At 27.9% G+C, this 22,292-nt stretch overlaps 1 protein-coding gene and 1 pseudogene across 1 annotated transcript in view; one reads left to right on the top strand and one right to left on the bottom strand.

Moving 5' to 3' along the window:
• Positions 1-22,292, bottom strand: part of LOC113558579 (dynein heavy chain 3, axonemal-like) — a 29,781-nt gene that overhangs the window by 6,889 nt on the left and 600 nt on the right. The window contains exons 4-46 of the mRNA XM_026964074.1: positions 22,103-22,241; positions 21,740-21,884; positions 21,439-21,650; positions 20,989-21,366; positions 20,252-20,514; positions 19,987-20,188; positions 19,705-19,908; positions 19,531-19,645; positions 19,270-19,468; positions 19,040-19,208; positions 18,063-18,256; positions 17,864-17,992; positions 17,590-17,791; positions 17,294-17,524; positions 16,002-16,152; positions 15,773-15,933; positions 15,392-15,667; positions 14,995-15,330; positions 14,653-14,891; positions 14,406-14,589; positions 14,152-14,337; positions 13,453-14,094; positions 13,141-13,380; positions 12,650-12,810; positions 12,433-12,573; positions 11,881-12,166; positions 11,437-11,822; positions 10,914-11,382; positions 10,017-10,377; positions 9,737-9,885; positions 8,453-8,689; positions 8,201-8,392; positions 7,963-8,124; positions 7,740-7,876; positions 7,343-7,517; positions 7,065-7,271; positions 6,789-6,996; positions 6,478-6,728; positions 6,240-6,397; positions 5,513-5,669; positions 5,254-5,442; positions 3,375-3,583; positions 3,098-3,314 (exon numbers count right to left, since the gene is read on the bottom strand). Coding sequence (XP_026819875.1) covers positions 3,098-3,314; positions 3,375-3,583; positions 5,254-5,442; positions 5,513-5,669; positions 6,240-6,397; positions 6,478-6,728; positions 6,789-6,996; positions 7,065-7,271; positions 7,343-7,517; positions 7,740-7,876; positions 7,963-8,124; positions 8,201-8,392; positions 8,453-8,689; positions 9,737-9,885; positions 10,017-10,377; positions 10,914-11,382; positions 11,437-11,822; positions 11,881-12,166; positions 12,433-12,573; positions 12,650-12,810; positions 13,141-13,380; positions 13,453-14,094; positions 14,152-14,337; positions 14,406-14,589; positions 14,653-14,891; positions 14,995-15,330; positions 15,392-15,667; positions 15,773-15,933; positions 16,002-16,152; positions 17,294-17,524; positions 17,590-17,791; positions 17,864-17,992; positions 18,063-18,256; positions 19,040-19,208; positions 19,270-19,468; positions 19,531-19,645; positions 19,705-19,908; positions 19,987-20,188; positions 20,252-20,514; positions 20,989-21,366; positions 21,439-21,650; positions 21,740-21,884; positions 22,103-22,241 — 9,649 coding nt within the window. The remainder of the gene's footprint in view (positions 1-3,097; positions 3,315-3,374; positions 3,584-5,253; positions 5,443-5,512; positions 5,670-6,239; positions 6,398-6,477; positions 6,729-6,788; positions 6,997-7,064; positions 7,272-7,342; positions 7,518-7,739; positions 7,877-7,962; positions 8,125-8,200; positions 8,393-8,452; positions 8,690-9,736; positions 9,886-10,016; positions 10,378-10,913; positions 11,383-11,436; positions 11,823-11,880; positions 12,167-12,432; positions 12,574-12,649; positions 12,811-13,140; positions 13,381-13,452; positions 14,095-14,151; positions 14,338-14,405; positions 14,590-14,652; positions 14,892-14,994; positions 15,331-15,391; positions 15,668-15,772; positions 15,934-16,001; positions 16,153-17,293; positions 17,525-17,589; positions 17,792-17,863; positions 17,993-18,062; positions 18,257-19,039; positions 19,209-19,269; positions 19,469-19,530; positions 19,646-19,704; positions 19,909-19,986; positions 20,189-20,251; positions 20,515-20,988; positions 21,367-21,438; positions 21,651-21,739; positions 21,885-22,102; positions 22,242-22,292) is intronic.
• Positions 99-556, top strand: LOC113558580 (annotated as a pseudogene).

Raw genomic sequence — 22,292 nt, 5'->3', positions numbered from 1 at the left:
TTCTATTCCAATATTAAAAAAAAAACTACGACGATAAAAATTCACAATCTGGACTATGGTTAAAACTTTTTTTTGGTTTGCCTTATTTACCATCACATATGATTTCTGAGGCGTTTATTGAGATAAAGGCTACTTGTCCAGAAGAAAAACAATATTATGACTTTGCTGATAACATATTGGATAATTATAATGAGACCAATCATTTTTCACCAATATCGTGGGCAGAAGAGTCAAATAAAAGTACAAGAACGACTAACAGTGCAGAAAGTTACCATAGTCAACTTAGGCATGAATTTTATGTTCCACATCCTACTATATTTCATTCGGTAAGAATATGAATTTAAAACAATAAATACATTTTGAGTTATTATTAATTTATTTTTGTTTATTTTTTTCTTCCAGATAGATGTGTTAAAACAACAACAGATAATTACTGAAACCAAATTTCGACTCATACGAAATGGCAACGTGAACTGTACACGCAAAGTATGCAGGGAGAGAGAAAAATCTATTTTAAATGTACATGATCGTTTCATTAACAACGAGATTAGCTTGATTGATTATTTAAAAACATTAGGATGTAAATTTATTTCAATTTAATTATATATTGAATTATTTTATATTATGATTTTTAAATAATACTAAATTATTTTTTTAAAAACAACAAAATCATTTTTAGATAATATTAAATTATTTTTTTTAATGAATATTAATAAAATATGTTTAATTTTTAACTGTCTAACTGTCAATCAAATGTGCGCAGTATTGAACGATGTAAAATGTGCGTTTATGAACGGTAAGTGTGCGGTTTTGATGACCGCCGCTTCCGGCAACATAACGAGTGTTTGTGTACGAGCTTTTGTCTGCGAACATTATTTCGACCCTCTCACCAAACCATAATGCGCTGCCGTTCCGACAGGTGTCCGGCCGTCGTCAGCGTCGTCGTCGCGGCAGTCAATCAATCACGTATACGTCAATCAGTCCACGATATCACTATATCAGATATATCGTCGCGTTCGGTAATCGGTACACACCATACGATACGTGTCAAAAGACCGTCTGCGTCCGTTTACCATTGCGTCGCGCATTCGCTTTTACAGCGCCGCCGCGGTAGTGTCTGCCTCCATATTGTTTTTTTTTCGCGGTCGACGTTTCGTCGTTTAAAAGGCTCAATCGTTTGTCTTGTGACGTGTCGTGCCGTTACTTGTGTTATTTGCAGTGCACGTGGGTTGCTCGTTGTTCGCGCACGCGCGCAGTAGTGTATAGAAATTCTCGTTAGCACCCCTGGGAATCTTAGAAAAAAATCACCCTTTGAAAAATGAAAAATGTTCGCAATGTACAAGCTAATAACAATAATTAATAGAACAACGGTTGGACAATTTGGGATTTTCTTTATGCCATTTTGATAATATTTCGTCATTAGTTTCACACGTACCTATAGTGTGTATAAATAGACGAAATCATATACAATTCAAAATATATAATGAAAAAAACGTCGTTTTCAAGGTAGAATAAAAAACATTACTTTCAAAGCAGAATTTCGCGCCTATTCACAACTTGCGTCTCTTGGCGTAGGCACACTCTTCCATGCCGTTGGTACGCCACTGCGCACGCGCGTTCCACGCAAGCTCATAGTAATCGCGCGTTGTTTGTTCGGCTCGTTTCCCGCGCCAACTACAGTACATTGATTTACACGAGTGTCTCCGTCCGCGAGTTCGCGTGGAGTCCGCGCACGTCTTCTGTCTTCTCCGAGTTCTCCGTCAGTCCGCGTACTTCCGCCGGGAGTGGTTCAGTGGTTGCGACTCATCGCGATACTGGTCACGGACGTTTTCCCCTTCGCGTCATCAGCCAGTGTTCGCGGTTGTTCATATAGCGGCGAGAGCTCAGAGCATTGACCTCCCCCGTCGTTGACGCTGCGCCGAAGATCGAGTGTCAGCTGTTCCGCCGTCACCGTATCAGTTAAGGACATAATTTTCTTTTTATCATAACCATTATTTGTATTTTATTATTCACATTATTCATTGTGACCCATGTGTACGGTGGTCTGCGCGTCGTCGTATAGGTGATTCGGGTAAATCTTTGGATAGTGATGAATATAATGACCATACCCTCGGTACTTACCTATAACCTATACGGCCTGATATGTAGTAAAGACATTTGCAACTGCACTATGTCGAGTATCATCATTATTGACACTGAATAAAACTAGCCTTATTGTATACACGATGAATGTTTATGCGATTATAAGTTCATATGTGTATAATGGGGCGGTTGTCGTTTTGGCGAAAGTAATAGTTTTGACCAATAAAATAATAGTCTTTTTGGGCGACTATCATATTTTGTACCGTTTCGGCGAGTGAAATTGTTTTTACCTATACAAGGTAAAAACCTGGTGACAGATACGGATGATATCGTTGCTAATCATTATTAATCGTTATTATTGAAAACAAGATTACGATTCATACATGATTTTGTTAAATTAATTGTTGAGTATATAATATTACAAGCATTTTAATACAAAGCCAATAGATTACTTTAAAATGTAGATACTAGGTACTATTGTACTAATTATGTTATATGTAATTTTATTTATTATTTTTTGACTGTAAGTTACTACCTACCTACATAATAATATTACTAATATCTATACTAATATTTTTTTTAAATAGGATTCATATTAATTATGTTTATTTTATATTATTTTGTTTAATTAATTGTTGAGTGTATATTATAAGCATTTTCACACTTATTCGCCCAAACGGTATTTTTAATTGAATTAATCCTCGCCCAAACGGTATAAATTTATTCGCCCAAATTGACCATATTTTGGGTCGATTTTCCCAAACGGTGTACGCGACTACACCCATATAATGTTTCTAATAAGGAGAAAGTGCTTTCCCCCCAAACAGGCGTTTAAGATTGTATGAAACATGTTTTCTTTTTTTAACACTTAAATATACTTATATATATTTATATAAAGTTTGTATTATACAAACAAAAATTGAAACATAAAAATATGAATTAAAAATGTTTAAATGTATGATCATCTATCAAATATACGATGTACCTACATACTATGAAATAATTGTATTCTTACCCGATAATAGACTTCCCATTCAGGATTGTTCACCAATTCAATTTTCGATTCACATATAGTTACATCAAACTCAAATCCAAGTTTATTTATAGGTATTTTGTTTTTACGTGAAAAATTTTGTAACACACCCGATAAGAAAGACTGTGTAAAATAAAAACCAGAAAGCCAAAATACTTCTGGCATGCCATTATCTAGCCAGTCTTGTAAGAATCTTAGTCTATATAATCATAATCATAAATTTATTCATCTATTCAAAAATACAATAAATAAAATGCACCTTTGCAATAAATCTGCTACATAACCACCTAATGGTTTCAAAGACGGGTATGAATAATTAATCCAATTTGCCGGTACTCGTCCAATGATTAGACTTGTATGTAATTCTTCTAAATCAGAAGACATGACAACTATACCTTTAATACCTTTTTGTACTTCCGCTAATGATTTTTGTATAACTGACAATAATTTGTTGAAACGTATCAATTCCTATGTAGAATATGGTAAATGTATTATCAACTTGTGTAATTTGTAATTATAAAGTATCATTGTATAAAATATTAATATCTTCTAAAAATATACTTATAATTTGTATTAAATGAAAATACAAATAATACAGTACGTAAACTTAAAAATACTTTAAAGAAAATTTAAAGTAGGTTTTGTATTTATGCATTTAAAAAAAAAAAAAAACGATATCTTGTATAACGTTAGGTACTCGATATTGTCCACTTCAAGGAGAATTACGAATCATTTATTTATACTTTTGGATTTTGTTTGATAATCTCTAAATAAAAAAAATTGCCATTTGGAGTGCTGGAGCCAGAGCTCACTCTTCGTGAAATTTAACGTTACTCAAAATCGGTTTAAAAAAATCAATTAGAAAAAAATATATCCATAGGTACCAAGTTCAAAAACATAAATATATATATTAACAAATATAAATATTTTGTAAGGACCTATTTAAATTTTAAATACAAATACTTTTTTAATTTATTCTTCTTCGCTTTATTTATTAATATTTCTAATAAATTTCTTGTTTAAACTTAATTATTAAAGATAGCGACTCTTTTGAACTACAAACCATGGCGTAGTATGAACCTACTAGATAGGTACCAAACAACAAATTTTAAAAAATATAATAAAATGTGCTCAAATATATAAATAAATAAATAATAAAATATATAAATTTGTAGAATATCGTATGCCATGTATTAAAATATAACTAATTAATTAATTAACTTAACCCCAGTATATATAATATAACTAGGGCTGGGATTTTGATGCACTTTCAATTTTTTTCAGAGGTTGCTGTACGATGTTCGCCTGGTCACAAATCCGTAACACGTACTTTTGAACGAGAATAAGAAAATTTATTTTGTATTTTTATGATTTTAACGTCATTTCTTAATTTTATAGGGCATTATTGGAGTTTTTGGGTCCAAAAATAAAACTTTAAATTCTGTTTTAAGATTTTACACGGTAAATCGAGTTTTATATAAATTTATATATGTATATTTTTGTATAAAAAACAATAAAGTAGGTACCTATTTGTATCCTCGTATTGTAAAAAAACTTAGATTGACGAGGTTGTAAAGAATATTTAGGATTACTATAATATATTATTCTGTTTAATAATCTGTAAGAGAAATATAATCGATACTGACATCTGACGATATCGTTCATCGCAAGTTATTTTTATTAATTAATTTAATCAAATATCATTTAAAATGTATAACTTCTAAATTTATTAAAAATAAAAACAATTCACTTGAATTTTTTTTAATGCATTATTTATAATTTTTAGAGTATTAAAGCATTTTTTTAAGGGTTTTATAGGGCATTACATTCCCGGCCCTAAATATAACTAATTTAAGTGGTAGTAGGTACTTAACATAAACACAATGTACACAAAAGTACAAAACTCGTTACGATGACCGATAACACTAATTTATAGTTTTTTATTCACTTCAAAATATAGGGTTTATTTTGACTAATATAATAATATACCTATCAAGTATGAAATTACAACATTTTATTAATTTTATTTCTTAGTAACTCAAATATTTTATGAGATAGGAATAATAATTATATATTATAATATGAGTAGAGTATAATGGAATAATAGTATGTATTTTTTAAATAAACAAATTAAATACCTGTTGTAGAACAGTATTCATCGATTGTTCATACTTTATTGGATATTTTTTTGTTGCTTCAGTTATGTCAAATAAATCTGGTATATTTTTCGCAATGTTACAAGCTAGCTCTGTCGTTTTTGCATCTCCGTCTTCATCGCCACCACCCACAGTGATTTGAGATTGAGTTAAAATGGTACCATATAGGAACTACACAAATGTTATTGTTATAAAAAATTAATAAATATTAAAAAAAAAAAAAAAAAAAAAATTAACCTACCAAATTAGTTTCATAGTTATTTTTTGTTATGTCAGCATTTTGGTGGAGTCCGAATACTTCCGGTTCATTCATGGGTAAAGATTTAATATATTCTAAACACCCATTAAGAGAAGTGTCTTTGGGTATATAATACAGCCCACTCTCCGAAAATGTATATCTAATACATAATTATACGGTAATCATTAAAAATTAAGAAATATATTTTTTGAAAGATAGATAAGTGGGCGTATGTAATTTATTACAAAAACACCCCTCCCCCTAAAAAAATATATATATTTATGTAATTTGTGCTATCTTTTACCTTTAAAAATTGCAGTTTACGCCACTTTTAAATATATATTTTTCCAATCATTGATCAATCAAGTTAATTTTAATAGTTAAAATTATAAGTACAGTTTCGGTTATTAAAAAAATTTATATAAATCTGTCATACTAGTGTACGTATAATTTATTTAACCTTTTACCTTTTGTGGCGCAGATTTGAAATTATATATTTTATTTCTTTTTCTGACGTGGCGCAAATTACCAAAATTAAATTACTAGGAATTTTTAATTTTGACCTCTTTAATGTACAAACTAGATCCAGTTTTCTAACTAAAACAACTCGTAAAATGAAAATTTTGAATTGATTGTCACTTAATTGATTAATTAATTAAAAGTTATTAAGGCAAATGTAATCCAAGAAATACACAAAATAAAAATAAAAAGTTATATTATATTTACTTACGGATCTTTATTAGTAACATTTGAGTTGAAAAAAATTGACAGTAGAGATGTCAATAAACGTCTATCCTTATCGTCAGTCACTCGACCACCATAATTACATTCACCAATTAAATAAAGTAATGCTTCGTATGGAATTTCATCATAATCGTTTAAAAACATCTAAATACAATTAATTTTTTTATTACTAGTCATAATATAACATAATAAGATATGTAGGTAAGATATTATTTTAATAATACAGTTAACTGCATCACGCTGATTTGAAAATCCAAGTCGTTAAATTGATAGAGAATATTCCAACCAAGTGATCCAAACTTTCGACGTTCTTGAATGATTCCATGGAAAAAACATAGTGAAAATAGTAATTTTTCCAAACCTAAATGGTTCTTACAACTGAGGTAGAAATTTGGATCATTAATGGGGTTAGTTGTATATGAACGCAATAAATTTTCACTAAGACTTTTTGGAGCTTCGTTTATCATTTTAATTCCTAGTTTTGAATCAATGTGTTATAAAAATTATCGATCTTGATCATTGAGGTTTAATTTACCATTCTGTAGTATAGATACAGGGAAATCATCAGATGGATAACTTGTAAGCCAGAGACGGAACGATTGATGTGTACGACTGGGTATAATATCTTCATCACAAATGCGATCGAGTTCTTTCATCCAACTAACAGCCAAATGACAGTTTTGTAATACAACCCATTTACCTGTTTCTATTCCAGATTTTATCATTTTAGCAGCTAATGGACCCTATACATAAGTTATGTTCCCGTTAAAATACATTCTGAAATAAACAAATTAATTATCATTTATATTACTTGTCCTTGACCAAGTGATATGGTTATAAAATCTGTCGGACTAATTTTTTTGTCTTCAGAAAATTTTATCAAACTCGACATTGGATCCATTCCAGTTGACAATATAAAAATCAATGGACTACAACATGTTGAGTCTTTATATGAGTCCGCTAAGTCAAATGATGGTGGTTCGACGTATTTGTGTCCCATATAATTAACAATATATTGCTAAATATTGTTTAAGATGTTAATTTAATAATTTCCAAAGTGTTAATAAATAAATAAAATAAAATACATACTTGAATAGCTGGAACCACTTTATCGAAACGAATACACTTTATAATTACAAGTTTTTCAATGCCATCGATATTTTCAAAAGGCTCTGGAAAAGGTGTGTCTTGTGGATTATTCGAATTATACCATATGTTCCATTCATTATTTGAATCAATAATTGATTTGTAGAACTGATTTAATCTAAAATTTATACTTTAATGTTATGATTTTATTTATTTATATATTAATTTTTCTTTTTAATTGTCAAATTATCAAGCATAAATATATTATATTTAATACTTTTATTTTTATTTTAAATATTTTAAGAAATAAAAATATTTGAAGTACTATTTAAATACTGTTTTATAATATTTGAGTTTAAAATACAAATACAAATTAAATGTATCATTTTTTTATTTTTACCTTGGCAATTGAGATGCTTGAACAATTTCAGCCCATGATTTATCACTTAACCATTTAGAAGCTGGATTGGGATGTTCATTAGTTATCCTAGCTCCTTCGGTAAGGAAGAATGTAAATAATTCATCGTCTAGTAGACCCTGTGACATAATATTATTAAGAATGAAAATACATATTAATGTATCGTTTACTTGTATTGTTTTAACTGTAGTATTAAGCATATTACCTTAGACCGAAAAATTCCAATTGTTAAAATAAATGAAAAAATTAATTTATCTTTTTGAAATAAAGACCTACAGATGTTTCGGTAAATGTTATAAGTGAAATAATCATTCAATATATATATTCTTTCGTTAATATCATTCGATTTTTCACTTTGTACGATTGACTGTTTCACAAAACATAACAGCAATAATAATTTATTATAATTTATATACTAAATATAATTTATAACAATGACTTACCTGATAATATAAGTTAATAAACCAAGATAATGAATATTGATACATTGGATCGATATTATTTAGATCAGTGATACAGAAAAATAAAACCGAAGAGTGGCTAGATACAGGAATATAAACATCACGAGCTACATCAATTTCTTTTTCAGTTACAATAGCAATTTCTTGCTTCAATTCAATATCAGCTGATAGTGACTGTAAAAATATTTAGTCAATATAATTTAGACTTTTAACGAATAAAGTAATTTAAAATACTTTTGATGAAGATAAAACTTTTATTGCTGATTCATCCTCCAAAATATTTCCCTCGGATGAAGAGAGAACGTATAATATCTTGTCTTCAATTTCTTTAAGTAGCTTATTATTATTAGCACTTTCAACAATTAATTCATTTTTCTTTTCTTCTAACTGAGGTCGCTCTTTAGCTACAACAATTCCTAACAATTGATCTTGCAGTCCTTGTTTCGTGATCATAAAATTTAGTAATGTTACCTAAATTACACAAGCATAATTATTTTTTAAAATTCAAAAATATAGTTATGTTTTATCATATTATTAAAACTAAAATATGTATAAATTCTAATATTTGTATACTTATTCTAAAGCGATGGTTGAATTTTATTTATATTATTTAGAGCGGAGCGATGAACGTATAGATCTAACTACGATGTGTATTTCTAATATTTTTTCTTGTATTTGTCATTGCTTTTTGGATCAGTAAAAATGCTTATATTTTCAACTACAATATCTTTTTTGATAAAATTGATGGACCTCGAAAGAATAAAAATAAAATAAAATTATGGAAAAATGGACATTTTTACACAAAACTATTTTTTAACAAGATCAATTGACAATTTGTTATTTTATTATAATTGAAACATGAAAAACCTTAGAAACTTAAAATATCCTATCAATCGCCAAAAGTGCCCAATGGGAAAGAGGTGCCTGAGATTACTCCATGACGTTTTCAAAGTATTTAGATTACGTTATTAGTGCATATTTATATCACAGTCCACGAACTTATTTACACGATTCTACAATGATCAATAATACTAAAAGATATAAAAATATACTATTGTAATCATTAATAATATGATAAATGCTATATTCTTATCAAAAACCTAACTTACCGTAACCGTATTATCTAATAGTAAAACAAATGAATATAGTGGCAGTATAAATGTATCTTATAATTATTATTAGTTACATATACCAGATTCAAATCTCTGCTTAAAATCATTTTTCGTATGTAATTATATTATATTATTTATTGAGTTCTAATTTAACTAATGCGTAATGCAATTTTATTAGTAACTTATTCAATTACGCCATGACGAGGTACACTCTTACTGTACAGTAGAGCAGTTACCTATTTGCCCACTTTTTTGGAATTGTAATTGACATATTTTATAAATTTATCAGTTTAATGAAACTAATGCAAAGTATTAAAAATATTAGGTAAAAGCTATTAACATTAATCGTTGATTTTTTTTATTTATTTTATTTTATTTAGCCTAAATCTTTGACAAATTAACCTACTTTAACAGAAATGTCTGGTAAATAATGAGGGTTTCGAAGTCGTGTTGTGATGTAAAGTCTAAACGAATGATTATATTCCAACAAATTATCGCCAAATCTTAAGTAATCAATTCCATCTTGTTTGTAGATATTTCTGAGTAGTACCGGGTCTATAAAAAGTAACAACATATAGTAAATAAATACATTTATAATACATTTTACAAAAGAATTTTAATTTACAAATGACGTATGCCATATAATTAATATAATAATATAATAATTAGTGTATTGGTAATCATACCGAGAGTAGCATCTATGTCTTCTTGTACATTTTCTAAAAGAACCGGTAAACCATGTTCGATTGCTGATTGTATGGAAAATATATAATTTGGATTTGACAGTTTAACTATAGAAATATTGTTTTTATTTTCCATAGTTTTTATCCATTTATTTGCCTGACCTTGGGGATCAATCATTAGAGGCCACCTCGTACCACTAAATACAATGATTCCATTTTCAACTGAAAAATTATCAGCTGGAAGTCCATATAGATTCCATTCTCGAATTAGCATTGGTTCTCCTAATGTATGAATTAATGAAAACTGTTTCGAACACGGAATATTCATTTCCAAACACCTTTGGTTCCATTTCTCAATAAGTGCCTGGACATAATTTTATTTTTATATGTAAATATTTTAAATAATAAAATCTAAACTTATGTTTAGCCCACTCAACTTTATCAATATTTACCGTGAGTAAACTTGAAGATATTAAATTTAATTAATAAGTAATTTTAGGCTAGATCTTTGAATTTATAAGTTCTTTAGAGTTAAGCGAAAATCAATATAACCTTAAAAGTTAAAGAAGGGGACAACTTCTTATAAATCCCCAATTACTTTGTTGGAATTACACTAGACGACAAATTATAAGTCATTTATTTTGTTTTATAATTAATTGTATGTTGTTTTTTGGAATTGACAATTTGAAGCGATGGCCAGAATTAACTGAAACTGGTATAACTTCGCATGAACCTTAAAGTACTACTGGATCATCAACCAATAATTACTAACAAATTAGTCCTTTTTAACTTAAAATTTGTCTGTTGCATTTTGGGCAATGTTGGAAAGGGGGAAAACTTCAAATACATAAATTTTTAATGTCTAATACATACAAAGTACATATTTATAGTTATACGAACATTTCTAAAGTCAACAGTAAATGCACCAAGGTAAGCAACAACGCCTGCCGATAATAATACATCTCCAATTGCGTTATCTAGAGTTGATTGCAATTCAAGAGCCGCTTGACTCCATCTGTATTTTTCTCCGCTAAGACCACTAATTAATTGTTCAGCTCTGGTTAGTTTTTGAGAACACAAGTCAATATTATCTTCCAATTCTTTTTTCTCTTTTGTTTTTTCTGCAAGTTCATCCCTCAGTGTTTGAAGCTTACTCAATACCCCAGAAAGTTCAGCTCTTTTTTCGTTAAGTTTTTCCATTTGCACAGCGTAGTCCGTCTCCGCTTGCTGAAGTTTTTCTTTTTTAGGTCCAACAATTTTAATTACTTTATCATAAACATCCAACGCTCGGATCCATTTACAAAGGCCTTCACATGCATTAGAAACTGATTTGATACTAATCGGATTGAAGTCTGGATCATTAATATACCTGGAAATTAAATATGCGTTTATTTTTGCACGCAAGAAAAATTAATAAAATTACTTTTCTCTTATATGTTTCATAATTGCAGGATCTATATTATCTTTGTCATATGTTATTAAACTTTCTAAAAATTTAGTATCTGAAATAAGCTTCTGCGAAGGTCCCCAAAAATCTTCAATCATTCGACCAGAGCCACTTGGATCTGGTTTACGTTCAGATTTGATTCCTTTCATGACACAAACTGCTTCTAGGACCAATTTAACACCATATGGTGGATTTTTCATAGATTTAACTACGGTAATATCAGCAGGTTTAAGAGTATTTAGAGCTGAAACTGCTGCTTCAAGAGCCGGTATGGCTTCAGCTAAATCACTTTCACAATCATCTTTGATAGCCTGTGATGCTGCGGCAGCATCATTTGCAAGAGCTTCATCAGCACCCACTATCTAAAATATATTATTAATAGTAATTTTAAATCATAGTAAATAAAAAAAGTTTTAGTACTTCTTTTTTGGCTTCGACTTTTACTGTATCTTGTTCAATTTTAACCATTAGAGCTTCAGTAGCCAACGAAGTTTCTACAAGTTTTGGCCTTAAAGCTGTTAATTGATCCTGCATAACAGATACTTGGCCAGCAGCAAAGTCTAATTTTTTTAAACCAGTTTCATATCTATTACGTAAAGTTGTAATTTGATCTACTTTCTTTTTATGTAGATTTTGAAATGTTTTGGTTAACTCTAAATAAGAAGTTGGTGTAACATAGTTATGCCTCTTTAACGCTGAATAAAACCTTAAATTTAATATTTAAAGACAATAGTTATAAAGGAATTGAAATAATAAAATTATAATTCTTAACATCTAATGTTAATCTAATGTACTATGATTTATAGTAGTCATGATATTTTTAACGATTTATATCGAGAAGTTTTAAGTTAATTAATATAACTCCAAAATAATGTAATTTTAATATTCGCAAGGACTTAAATCTTATTTTAAATAGCAGTTGTATTTTATTATTTATTTTAAATTGATAAACATTTAAATGAGAATATTTACCTGGAAGAAGCATCTCTAGCTGTCGAATGAAATTCTTTACAAACTATTACACAAGATGATGCAATGTCACTGTGAATATACATATCTTTTAAATAATATTCCGCAACTTTTTCAAGAGCGTCTTCAGGCCAAACAGTAAACCTATAGTTAGTAAACACAATTTCTAGCATTGACTGTATTTAATTTCACTACCAACGTACATTAAAGTATATCATACCAGTCAATCGTACAGCAGTTAATGAACGAAGGAAACATTCTCAAGCGGTTTCTAAATATATCACCAATTGGTGACATAGCAAAAGTAAGATGAAGGTTTTCTTTGACTCTTTCTATAAAATAATTGTATAGTGCTAGTGGTGTTGTTTCTACATTTTTCCCCTGTAACAAATAACAAATACCAACTATAAATTATTATTTAATAATAAAATTCTAAATATTTTTATTGTAACGAACATAGAGCATTGGATGCCTACGATTAAATAATTCAAATTTTAAGATCATAAAAAAAAACTTCATTAATCGGGATATTGAGCAAACCTTATGAGAAAAATAAAACAGAACTACTAAGAATAGAAAGCTAGTATTAACTAAACATTAAAAATCTTATTCAATTCTATATATCATATTACTATTGATTATAAATTTTAATAATGCAATAATGATTTTATACCCATTTCAATATTTAAAAAAAATCTAGATACAACTTACAAGGCTTTGAGCAATATTGGATACTTTATCTAAAATATCAACTCGTTCATCAGATTGATAAAGATTTGGTATATCTCCAGTATTAAGTAACATATTTATATCTTCTACAAAACTTTCATCTGTAATTTGATTGTCAGATAAAAAAAAAGTAATTGGATTTCCTTCGCATCCAGCGTATCTTAATATTTTTTTCATATCATCATTCCATTCATTTTTGCCATAATTTCTTTTTATTTCAATCTGACAAAAATATTATATTAATTATTATATTTAAATGAATAATTTTATAGATTTTATTATAATAATAACTACTTGAAATATTTTATAATTGGAAATAAATGTGGCCAACTTTGTAGCTGATTGTCTTCCACTGCCACCTATTCCAACTAATAACAAATGACCGTTGTTTTGTTGTAAGACTCTACTTATACGAGACACATGTTCAATCGCAAACTTAAACATAACCATTGCTAATGGATTTTTAGACATAGTATTGTATTCGTTCAAATAATAATCCATTCGTTGAATTAGTTGTTTTTCACTATGAACTTCGTCATAAATTTTATTATTACTATCTGGATCCATGTAGTTGCCATAAAATAGGTTTCGTAAATGATCAGTATTTAAAGAGCTCTCTTCGACTGGCATTAAATCACTTAGATAAACGTCCATCGATTGTCTCAAACAACTATAAGAAGCTGTTTTCATTATTTCAAATAATTTATTCCTGTCGTCGTCATAGACTAATCTGTCACCAAATACACGCCATGTCTCATGAACCCACAGTCGGAATATTTTTTCTAGAGTTTTACACTGTGATGCTGTCAACAATAATATTCCTTTTATAACTCTGGTAAAATCTCGTAGGTTGAAAGTATAGTGAATTTTAGCAGGGGTTGGTAAGAACGTTGAGCATGCTTCTTTGTATACAAATAGTATTGCTTCTACAACATTCTAAATTAATTTTAGTTAAAATATGTATCTTTGTTATAAAATATTATGAGTTTATACATTTCCTTGTAATATGATAGATTCAGAAAATCCTTTTTCAAAATGCCATTTAATAATTTGAGAAAATATTTTAGACATAGTTTCTCGATTGAATGAATTAATACCAATTGCATTCATATGTCTAGTAAAACGAGCGGTAATTTGATTTGAACCCCCACCAGGAGGTTGAAGTACACCAATAAATAACTAAAAATTGAATAAATCATATTTGAATAAATATTAGTAATACTGTAATAAATTAAAATAAATCTAACCATATCAAGCATATCTATTCTTGACTTAGTTTGAAGATCATACCAATGACCATGATCAATCCACTGTCTTAACAATTCTATTGGTGGTTGAGCACCATATTTTTCAGGTAATGGCATACTTAAATCATCTACAAACAACATACATTTTTTACCAACAGACGGCCCAAAAACTCCTCTTCTTCGCCTATTAAGTTAATATTTTATGATATAATACATTTTTTTGATAAAAGTTACAATAGCTGAATACTTGTCCAATTTAGAAATGATGATATCTTGCACTGTGTTAGCTACAGTTTGTGCTGAGAAGTTTAAAATATTTGCTAAATATTTTTCTTTCGGCAAATGTTTTAAGTAGTCTAATACAATAACTGATTTTCCAGTACCAGTAGGTCCAACAAACAGTAAAGGAATTTCGTTTTTTAATAATATTTGAAGAAAGTAATGCTGCTTAGCTGTTTTCTCAGTTTCAATGATCAAATCATTTATCTATACAACGAATAAAGTTAATGTCACTTATTCGACTATTTTAAAAATTCAAATTCTAATTAAAATGCGAAAAATGTTTATCTATAAGTAATAATGTATTTACCCTTGCATCTGGTGAGATCCTTTTAAAATCTATTTTTTCAGACCATAAGACCCAACAGCCATTATTTTTTTTATCATACAGATAGTCATAAACTGTACCTATTTCTGGAAAAAGGTGGGTTTTTGTCAACTTAAAAGTAATTGGTTTCTGATATTGATCATTATTTCCAAGTAGAAGTTTCCGTAAAAATGTGTCAAATTTATTTCGACTATCACCGTTTATTAAAGAACCAAGACTCCAGATCAAACTAAAAATTATTATACATCCCAACCATATGGTTGAAAATCCAACTCCAGTTTCTTCTTTAATTAAGCAATCCATTAACTTTGTAAAAGACTAAAAAAAACAAAATAAATTGTTCATATTTAAATTAATTATTAAAAAATGAACTACTTACGTTAAACATATGATTTTCAGAAGTAGCTAAAAATAAACTACAGTGGTTTTGTACAAAAACAAATATGGCAGGTACCAACCATTCGATTAAATCATTCACCATTATTTGTTGGTCCGGTAGAAGTTTTGAAAAAATAGTCTGTTGGTACGAAAGCCAAAAAGATCTCCAACTAAGCTGCTTTGGTTCCATGTAAATCATACCACAGCGTGATACCGTGGCAGGTGAAGCTTGTTTTAGATCAGCAGGTTCAAATAGCATGTTCATTTTATTATTCATCTGTACAAAAGAAATTTTTTTTTAAAAATTACGTAAATATTTAGCTATTGATACCCTGAACATAAATTATAAAATAAAGTAGGTAATTCTGTCGAATTTATGAACCTGAATAATTTCTCCAGACATTAAACAAAGCTTTTTGTTATCGTCCAAAACCGTATTCATATTTTCTATCCATACTGCATCAACAGGTCCATCAAATACAATCCATTTACGATCATTCGATACACTATTTGCAAATTCTCGAAACACGATTGCCATGACTCCTAAAATAATAAATAATTTAAATCTTATTATTGTTTTATTTTTAATAATTTAGTCTAATAATATTTACCATCATGCCATTCGTGCGAAACTACATCAAATGATCCATACAATTGACCAATTGTAATTGCTTTAGGATTGATAATTTTACACGTGGTTTTAAATTCTTTCAATATTGCTTTGCAGTCGAGTTGTAAATCATTTAACGATTCTGCCAAAATCTAAAGAAATAATCAATATTATAAATAATTTATATTATAATAAATTATTATCATAATAGAATAAAATAATCAATTGAGTATATTGTATAACCGATTTTGTAAATAGCTCATAAAAATTGCAAGAAGTTACAATAATGCTTAAACTAACCTAACCACGTCGATTAAATTTACTTTTTGTCATGTAGTCCCCTTAAGTTTAATGTGATACTATCAAGGCCCCCTTTATCAAAATCATTAATTATTTCACGGCCTACCAGGATTAGGTTAGGTATATATTATATATTGTACTGCCAACCGGTTATATATCCACGACCCCCCAATTTGAGAAACACTTGACTAAAATATAGAATAAAGTACCTACCTAAAAGGTCAGTTCTATGAATAAGGACGAACAATCAAATAATAACATAATAAAATGCATTAAAAACAATTGTATTGTACATAATATATTCTATATTTTTTAAATTATTTATAGAAACTAATCGTTTCTTATTCACACAAGCAACAATGCAACGCATGTTTTTAATGGGCGTAAATTCGAACTTTAAAATAATGTATGACACGTGTAACTTGAATGAGCATTTGAACGTAAATAATAAAATAATATTATAAAAAAATGTAAATAAAAAAAAAGAATAAGCCAGTTAAAAATGTATTTTTCTATAAATAATGTGATAGCTTAAATTAATTTTTGACAAAAATATATCATATGTATTATATAATATTATTTCGTATTTTTGTAAAATATTACTACCTTATAAGTCAATATCAATGATAGATAGATCCTATTGAAGAAGTCCATGATATAAATAATTTAAATATTTTTTTAAAATATCATCGTGTATATTTTAGTGTATTAATGTTTTTATTTATGTATACCTTTGAATTTAAAGACTGAAAAACTATTATTATTACCTAACTTAACATAAAATATATCTTAGTAAATTACCTACCATTCATTAAATAATCACTAAAAAATTATTACATAGATAATGTGAGATGTAGGTACGTCTATATACTACTGTTAGGTTTTAACTTTTTAAATGATTATAAGTCTGTTGAAAATACTTGATACAATGATACACGATACACTTACTATTTACAATAACTATATTAAAATAAATTTATCGGTAATATATACCTGATAGGCACAAGTTTTTCCAGATAATGGTTCACCAACAATCATAAGCCCGTGTCTGACTAACAGCATTTCGTATACTTGTAATATTTTGTCAATGAACCATTGAGTACATTGTAAATTCTTTTTTCTTAAGTTAATGTTTATTTTATTTATAAGTTCTTCTCTTTCTAGCATTAATATTTTAACACCGGGGAACAAATCTCCACATATATCAATAAAAAGTGGTATATCCTAAAAGTAACATTATTAAGTTATATAATTTTTATACTTGTTAATAATTGTTCATAGTGTACAACCTCTGATGAAAATTTTGGCATATTAACATCGTATATAGCTCTTAATATAATTTCCTCTCCATTTTTATCGGGATACATTAATTTTAAATTTTCTACAGATGTTAATACTGATTTTACTGCCCTCATCCCGTAATCATAATGTGATTGAGATGACAATTGTTCTGAACACAACTTATATATATCTATAATTTTTTCAGCCAAACTGTAATATAATTGTTTTATAGAAATATACAAATTATTTTTATATGCAAAAATTAAAACAATAATAACATACCTTTTGGCATCACTAAAACCCATAGAATATAATGATATTTCTCCAATCATAGTATAATCTGGTACCATCATAGCTACTGTACGGAATAATACTTTCAAGTTATCGGGTAGTTCATGCCTTCCAGCATACCTATAGTTTTTAATTTTATTAATAAGTTACCTATTATATAAAATGTTATTCGTTAAAAATATAATTTTACCCTGGGTTCATAGTTATAAAAATAGCACAGGTAGGATTTAATGTCAACTCGATGCCTTCAAATATAAACTTTTCCTTTTTAGCTTTTACCGACATCTGTATAGTATACACTTGCTGAACAATAACCGACAATACTTCAAGTTCAATTCTATTGAATTCGTCAAAACAAGCCCATGCTCCAGATTGTGCTAATCCCTGATAAATGAAGATTACAAGTAGTAAAGCGAAAAGTGTTTTCAAATATTTTACAATTATTTAAAATAGGTGCAATAAAAATATAGACAGTAAAATATGTGTCGTATTAATATAGTCATAATATAGAACCTAAGTACAAGGAAACTATTTTTTATTAAATTATTATTTAATTCCCGCAAGCTTAATATATTTTTAGATTATACTGAATGCTCTGAACAAAATGGAGCCTGTTTAACGTAGATATTGAAATTATATTTTGTCATTTATCTATCATATTTGTTAATCATTATAAACTATATACTATATAGATATAGACTGTTTAAAAATTTCTAGAGAGGCATTTTTTTGTATGCTTTCTTCCCTATCTCCCGATGAGCACCATTAATAGTTAAATCAAAAATCAATATGTCTTTTTTATTCTATAAAAATATATGCATACACTAGTAAAACTACTAAAACTGTTTAATAATAACGAACATAGTTACTAAATATAAATATAATATATAATACAAATTTATAACTTTAAAAAGCTCATAACTTGCTTCAAAATGAAAACAAAAAAAAAAATTTTACACGAGGCCCAGGATAATATTCTTGCTTTTTAATTTTTTAATAATTCAATTCAATCTAATATTCACAATAAAAGAATAAAATTAATTTTTTTGATAATTTAATTTAATGTTTTTTATTAATAAGATTGTAAGACATACTAGTACGTAAAGTACTAAGGTGATGCACAAATTTTAAAATTAATATTACTATAATAACACGTCTTATACAAACCATAAAAATTTTGCCCATAGCTTTAAAATCAAGTCCTTTAGAACAATTAAATACGATACATTGCTTGGCTATTGCTTTGGCTAAGTCTTTTGTAGTTTCGGTTTTCCCAGTACCAGCTGGACCTTCTTGAGCACCGCCGAGGTGTAATTTTAATGCGCCCATAAGTGTTCTTTTAATTAAAATTCATTTCCAAATAAATTAAAATTTTTTATGTTTAATTATTATTTTACCTGTAACATCGATCTGTCAGCGGAGTAATTACTAATCTTGGTGTATTCCCTAAATATTCATTCCCATAGTCTAAAGTAGTGGTTATCATCGACACAGTAGTTTTAGAGTCCTTGTTATAATACCTAAGTTGACTAATCCAATTGAAATCTCGAGTATTACTTATTTCAAGTGTTGTAAGATTTTTAACAACATCGCGAGCTTAAAATATTAAACATTTTCTATTTAATATGCAACAATAATAAATATGTTAAGTTAATTACCGTGAACGTCTATAACTATCAAAGCACATACCGTCGCTCTTTCACCTTTACTTAATACGCCACACACTAAATTCACTAAATTTTCTATTTGCTTATTAATTTTCTGTATATAGGCCTGAAAATATTCCAAAACTTAAATTATTAACGTTTCTATTTTTTTTTCATTTCTCTTACAGGAAGCAATTTTTTTTCTACAGCGGTTTCTACTTCAGCAGTCCAATTTATAGTTGCAGCACATAGAACTACCATGCCCGGCCACTTAAGTACCCATTCGTTACGTTTAATATTTGCGTATTCTTTTACTGCATTGTTAATAATTTCACTTATTGACTGCATCATTAAAATTTCAACCTGAATTAACCATTTTTCCACCAAACCCTGTCACATAAAATTTAACACAGATTTTAATTCTAGTAATGTATTTAAAAAAAAAATCAAATATGTATTACAACATACCTTAGCGTCAGCAGGATAAATTATTCCATTAAAGGCTACTACTTCGCCGTCAGCTGATATCATTCCCACAATTTCTATGCTTTTTGTAAAGTTTAATTTATCTATGCCTTCGAAACATTTTTTAAGATGTGGTTGTACCCGTAGTGGGTCTTTAGTTTCAGACAAGATTTCAAGAAGTTCGTCGTTTGATAAAAAGAAAAATCTGTAATTTTTTATTGAATTTGAATACGACAATTTTACAAAAATTAAGATTATACTGCTATACCGTGGAAAAAAAAGACGTTTTTTTTCCAAATACTCGTTCAAGCCTTTCTGTATCTGTTCAAACATAACACTGCACTTTTTTAGCAACTGTAACATATTTGGATAATTTGTAGCTTCGAGAACTTTACGATTTTTAACAGTATTAATCATAATTTGACGCCAAATTGCATCTACAGCTCTAAAGTTTCTAGCTTCTTCGGGCATCTGGCGATTTATATCTTCTGAACTAAATATTGGACCTAAATACATCCAAATCCCTTGCACCTACATATAATAATATAATATTACACATACTTGTAAATGGTTTTAAATATAAAAACATATCTACTTGAATAAACTTTATTAAAAATTAACAATAAATATTCGCCGTGAAAAATATCAAATTATTATATTTAAATATCAATATAAAATAGCCAGATCCAAAAGCAGTTTATAAATGTATATATTTTTTTAATATTATAATTTAAACAAATAAATCTTATTAATGTAAATTTAGTTCACAAGATATCCTTTAAATTGAAAACGATGAAATTAGCAACACACAATGACGTTAGAAAAATATTTATTTATTAACTTTATAAATAAAACAATAGGATTAAATAGTTATAATTGATACTTTTTTGTATATAATCACTAGTAAACAAATGTACTAAAAAATGATAAATAACATAACAATAATATAAAAAAAAAAATTATGTTAAGTATCTATTTTAATTAGTATATTTTTTATATACTTACAGAAATCCATAAATCTAAAATTTCTTGCATCAAAATTAATTTTTTTTCCCATGTATCCATTTCTTCTTCAAAAGGTTTTATATAAACTGATCCATGCATCGTTTGAGCTTTCAGTATATGATCATCTAACATAACTTGAATGTCATCTAACGCCGTTAATATACTAACACCGCTATCTCGATATGGGTTACATTCAAACTCAATAGTTAACCATTCTTCTTTCATTTTTCGAAGATTTTGTTCAAGAGAATATTCTCTAGATGCAATAACACTAATTTCTTCAAGTTTTTCAATATAATTCAATAAACCAATTTCAATCATTTGAGATAAAGTTGATGAATCATTAGGATGTAAGTCTACACCAACGCTTTTGCTAATCTAATATGCATAGATAATTATTTATTATTGTTTCATATATCATTTACACTAATAAAATATCAATTGATTTACCTCTGTCCAATGTCTATCGTGAATACCTGGATTACAAATTGTTTCCAACACGGGCAAATACTTTTTAAAATTATCTACTTTACCACGTACAATTTCTGCTACTCTTTTTGATCCAGGATAGTCTTGAAGAGTTCTAGCTAATTTATAAAGGTTTTTCCACATATCATCCACCATTTCTTTTATTTCCTTAGCATTTAGTTCATGAAATGGCCCTAAAATATTCAGTAAATATTGATTTATTAGGAATATATTAATCAACATTTTTACATATACTATTTAGTATCTGTGTAGTATATTTTACCATTAAACCATATTTCATAGTAATTCTGAAAATCATGAACAATGTGCCACAAATGGTCAAATTGCTCACTAGCCGCAACCATTGAATGAAGTTGAGTATATGGTGTAACCTCTACATCCAAAAGTTTTTCAGTGTGATTTATGCTCTAGATTATAATATAAATAATATATTTAAATGGTATAGATAATTGTTTAACTTAACTATTATTAATGTTACAATATAAGATAAAATAAACACAACTATAACAGCCTATAATATATTAAACACTGTTGCAGTTTTAAAAATATTTTGTTTTAATTAAATTAAATTATAGCTATATTATTGTTTTATTACGTATGTATAATATATATTTAAATTACGTACGTTTGCAGCAGCAATATCCTCTTTAAGGAAATTGGTAAGACGTTCAACTTCTTCGGTGGCTGCTATTATTTCGTCATTAGTTAATATTGGTGGGTCTTTTTTTTTTAAATTTTCCAACAATTTGAAATGATTTTTAAGACTATAAGCAAAACATCGAAACAAATAATCATGATATAATTTATTTCGATTT

This window comes from Rhopalosiphum maidis, chromosome 3 (assembly GCF_003676215.2).
Source record: "Rhopalosiphum maidis isolate BTI-1 chromosome 3, ASM367621v3, whole genome shotgun sequence".
Lineage (NCBI taxonomy): Eukaryota > Metazoa > Arthropoda > Insecta > Hemiptera > Aphididae > Rhopalosiphum > Rhopalosiphum maidis.
Note: the sequence above shows the minus strand (reverse complement) of the source record. Positions and strands in the feature narration are given on the sequence as shown.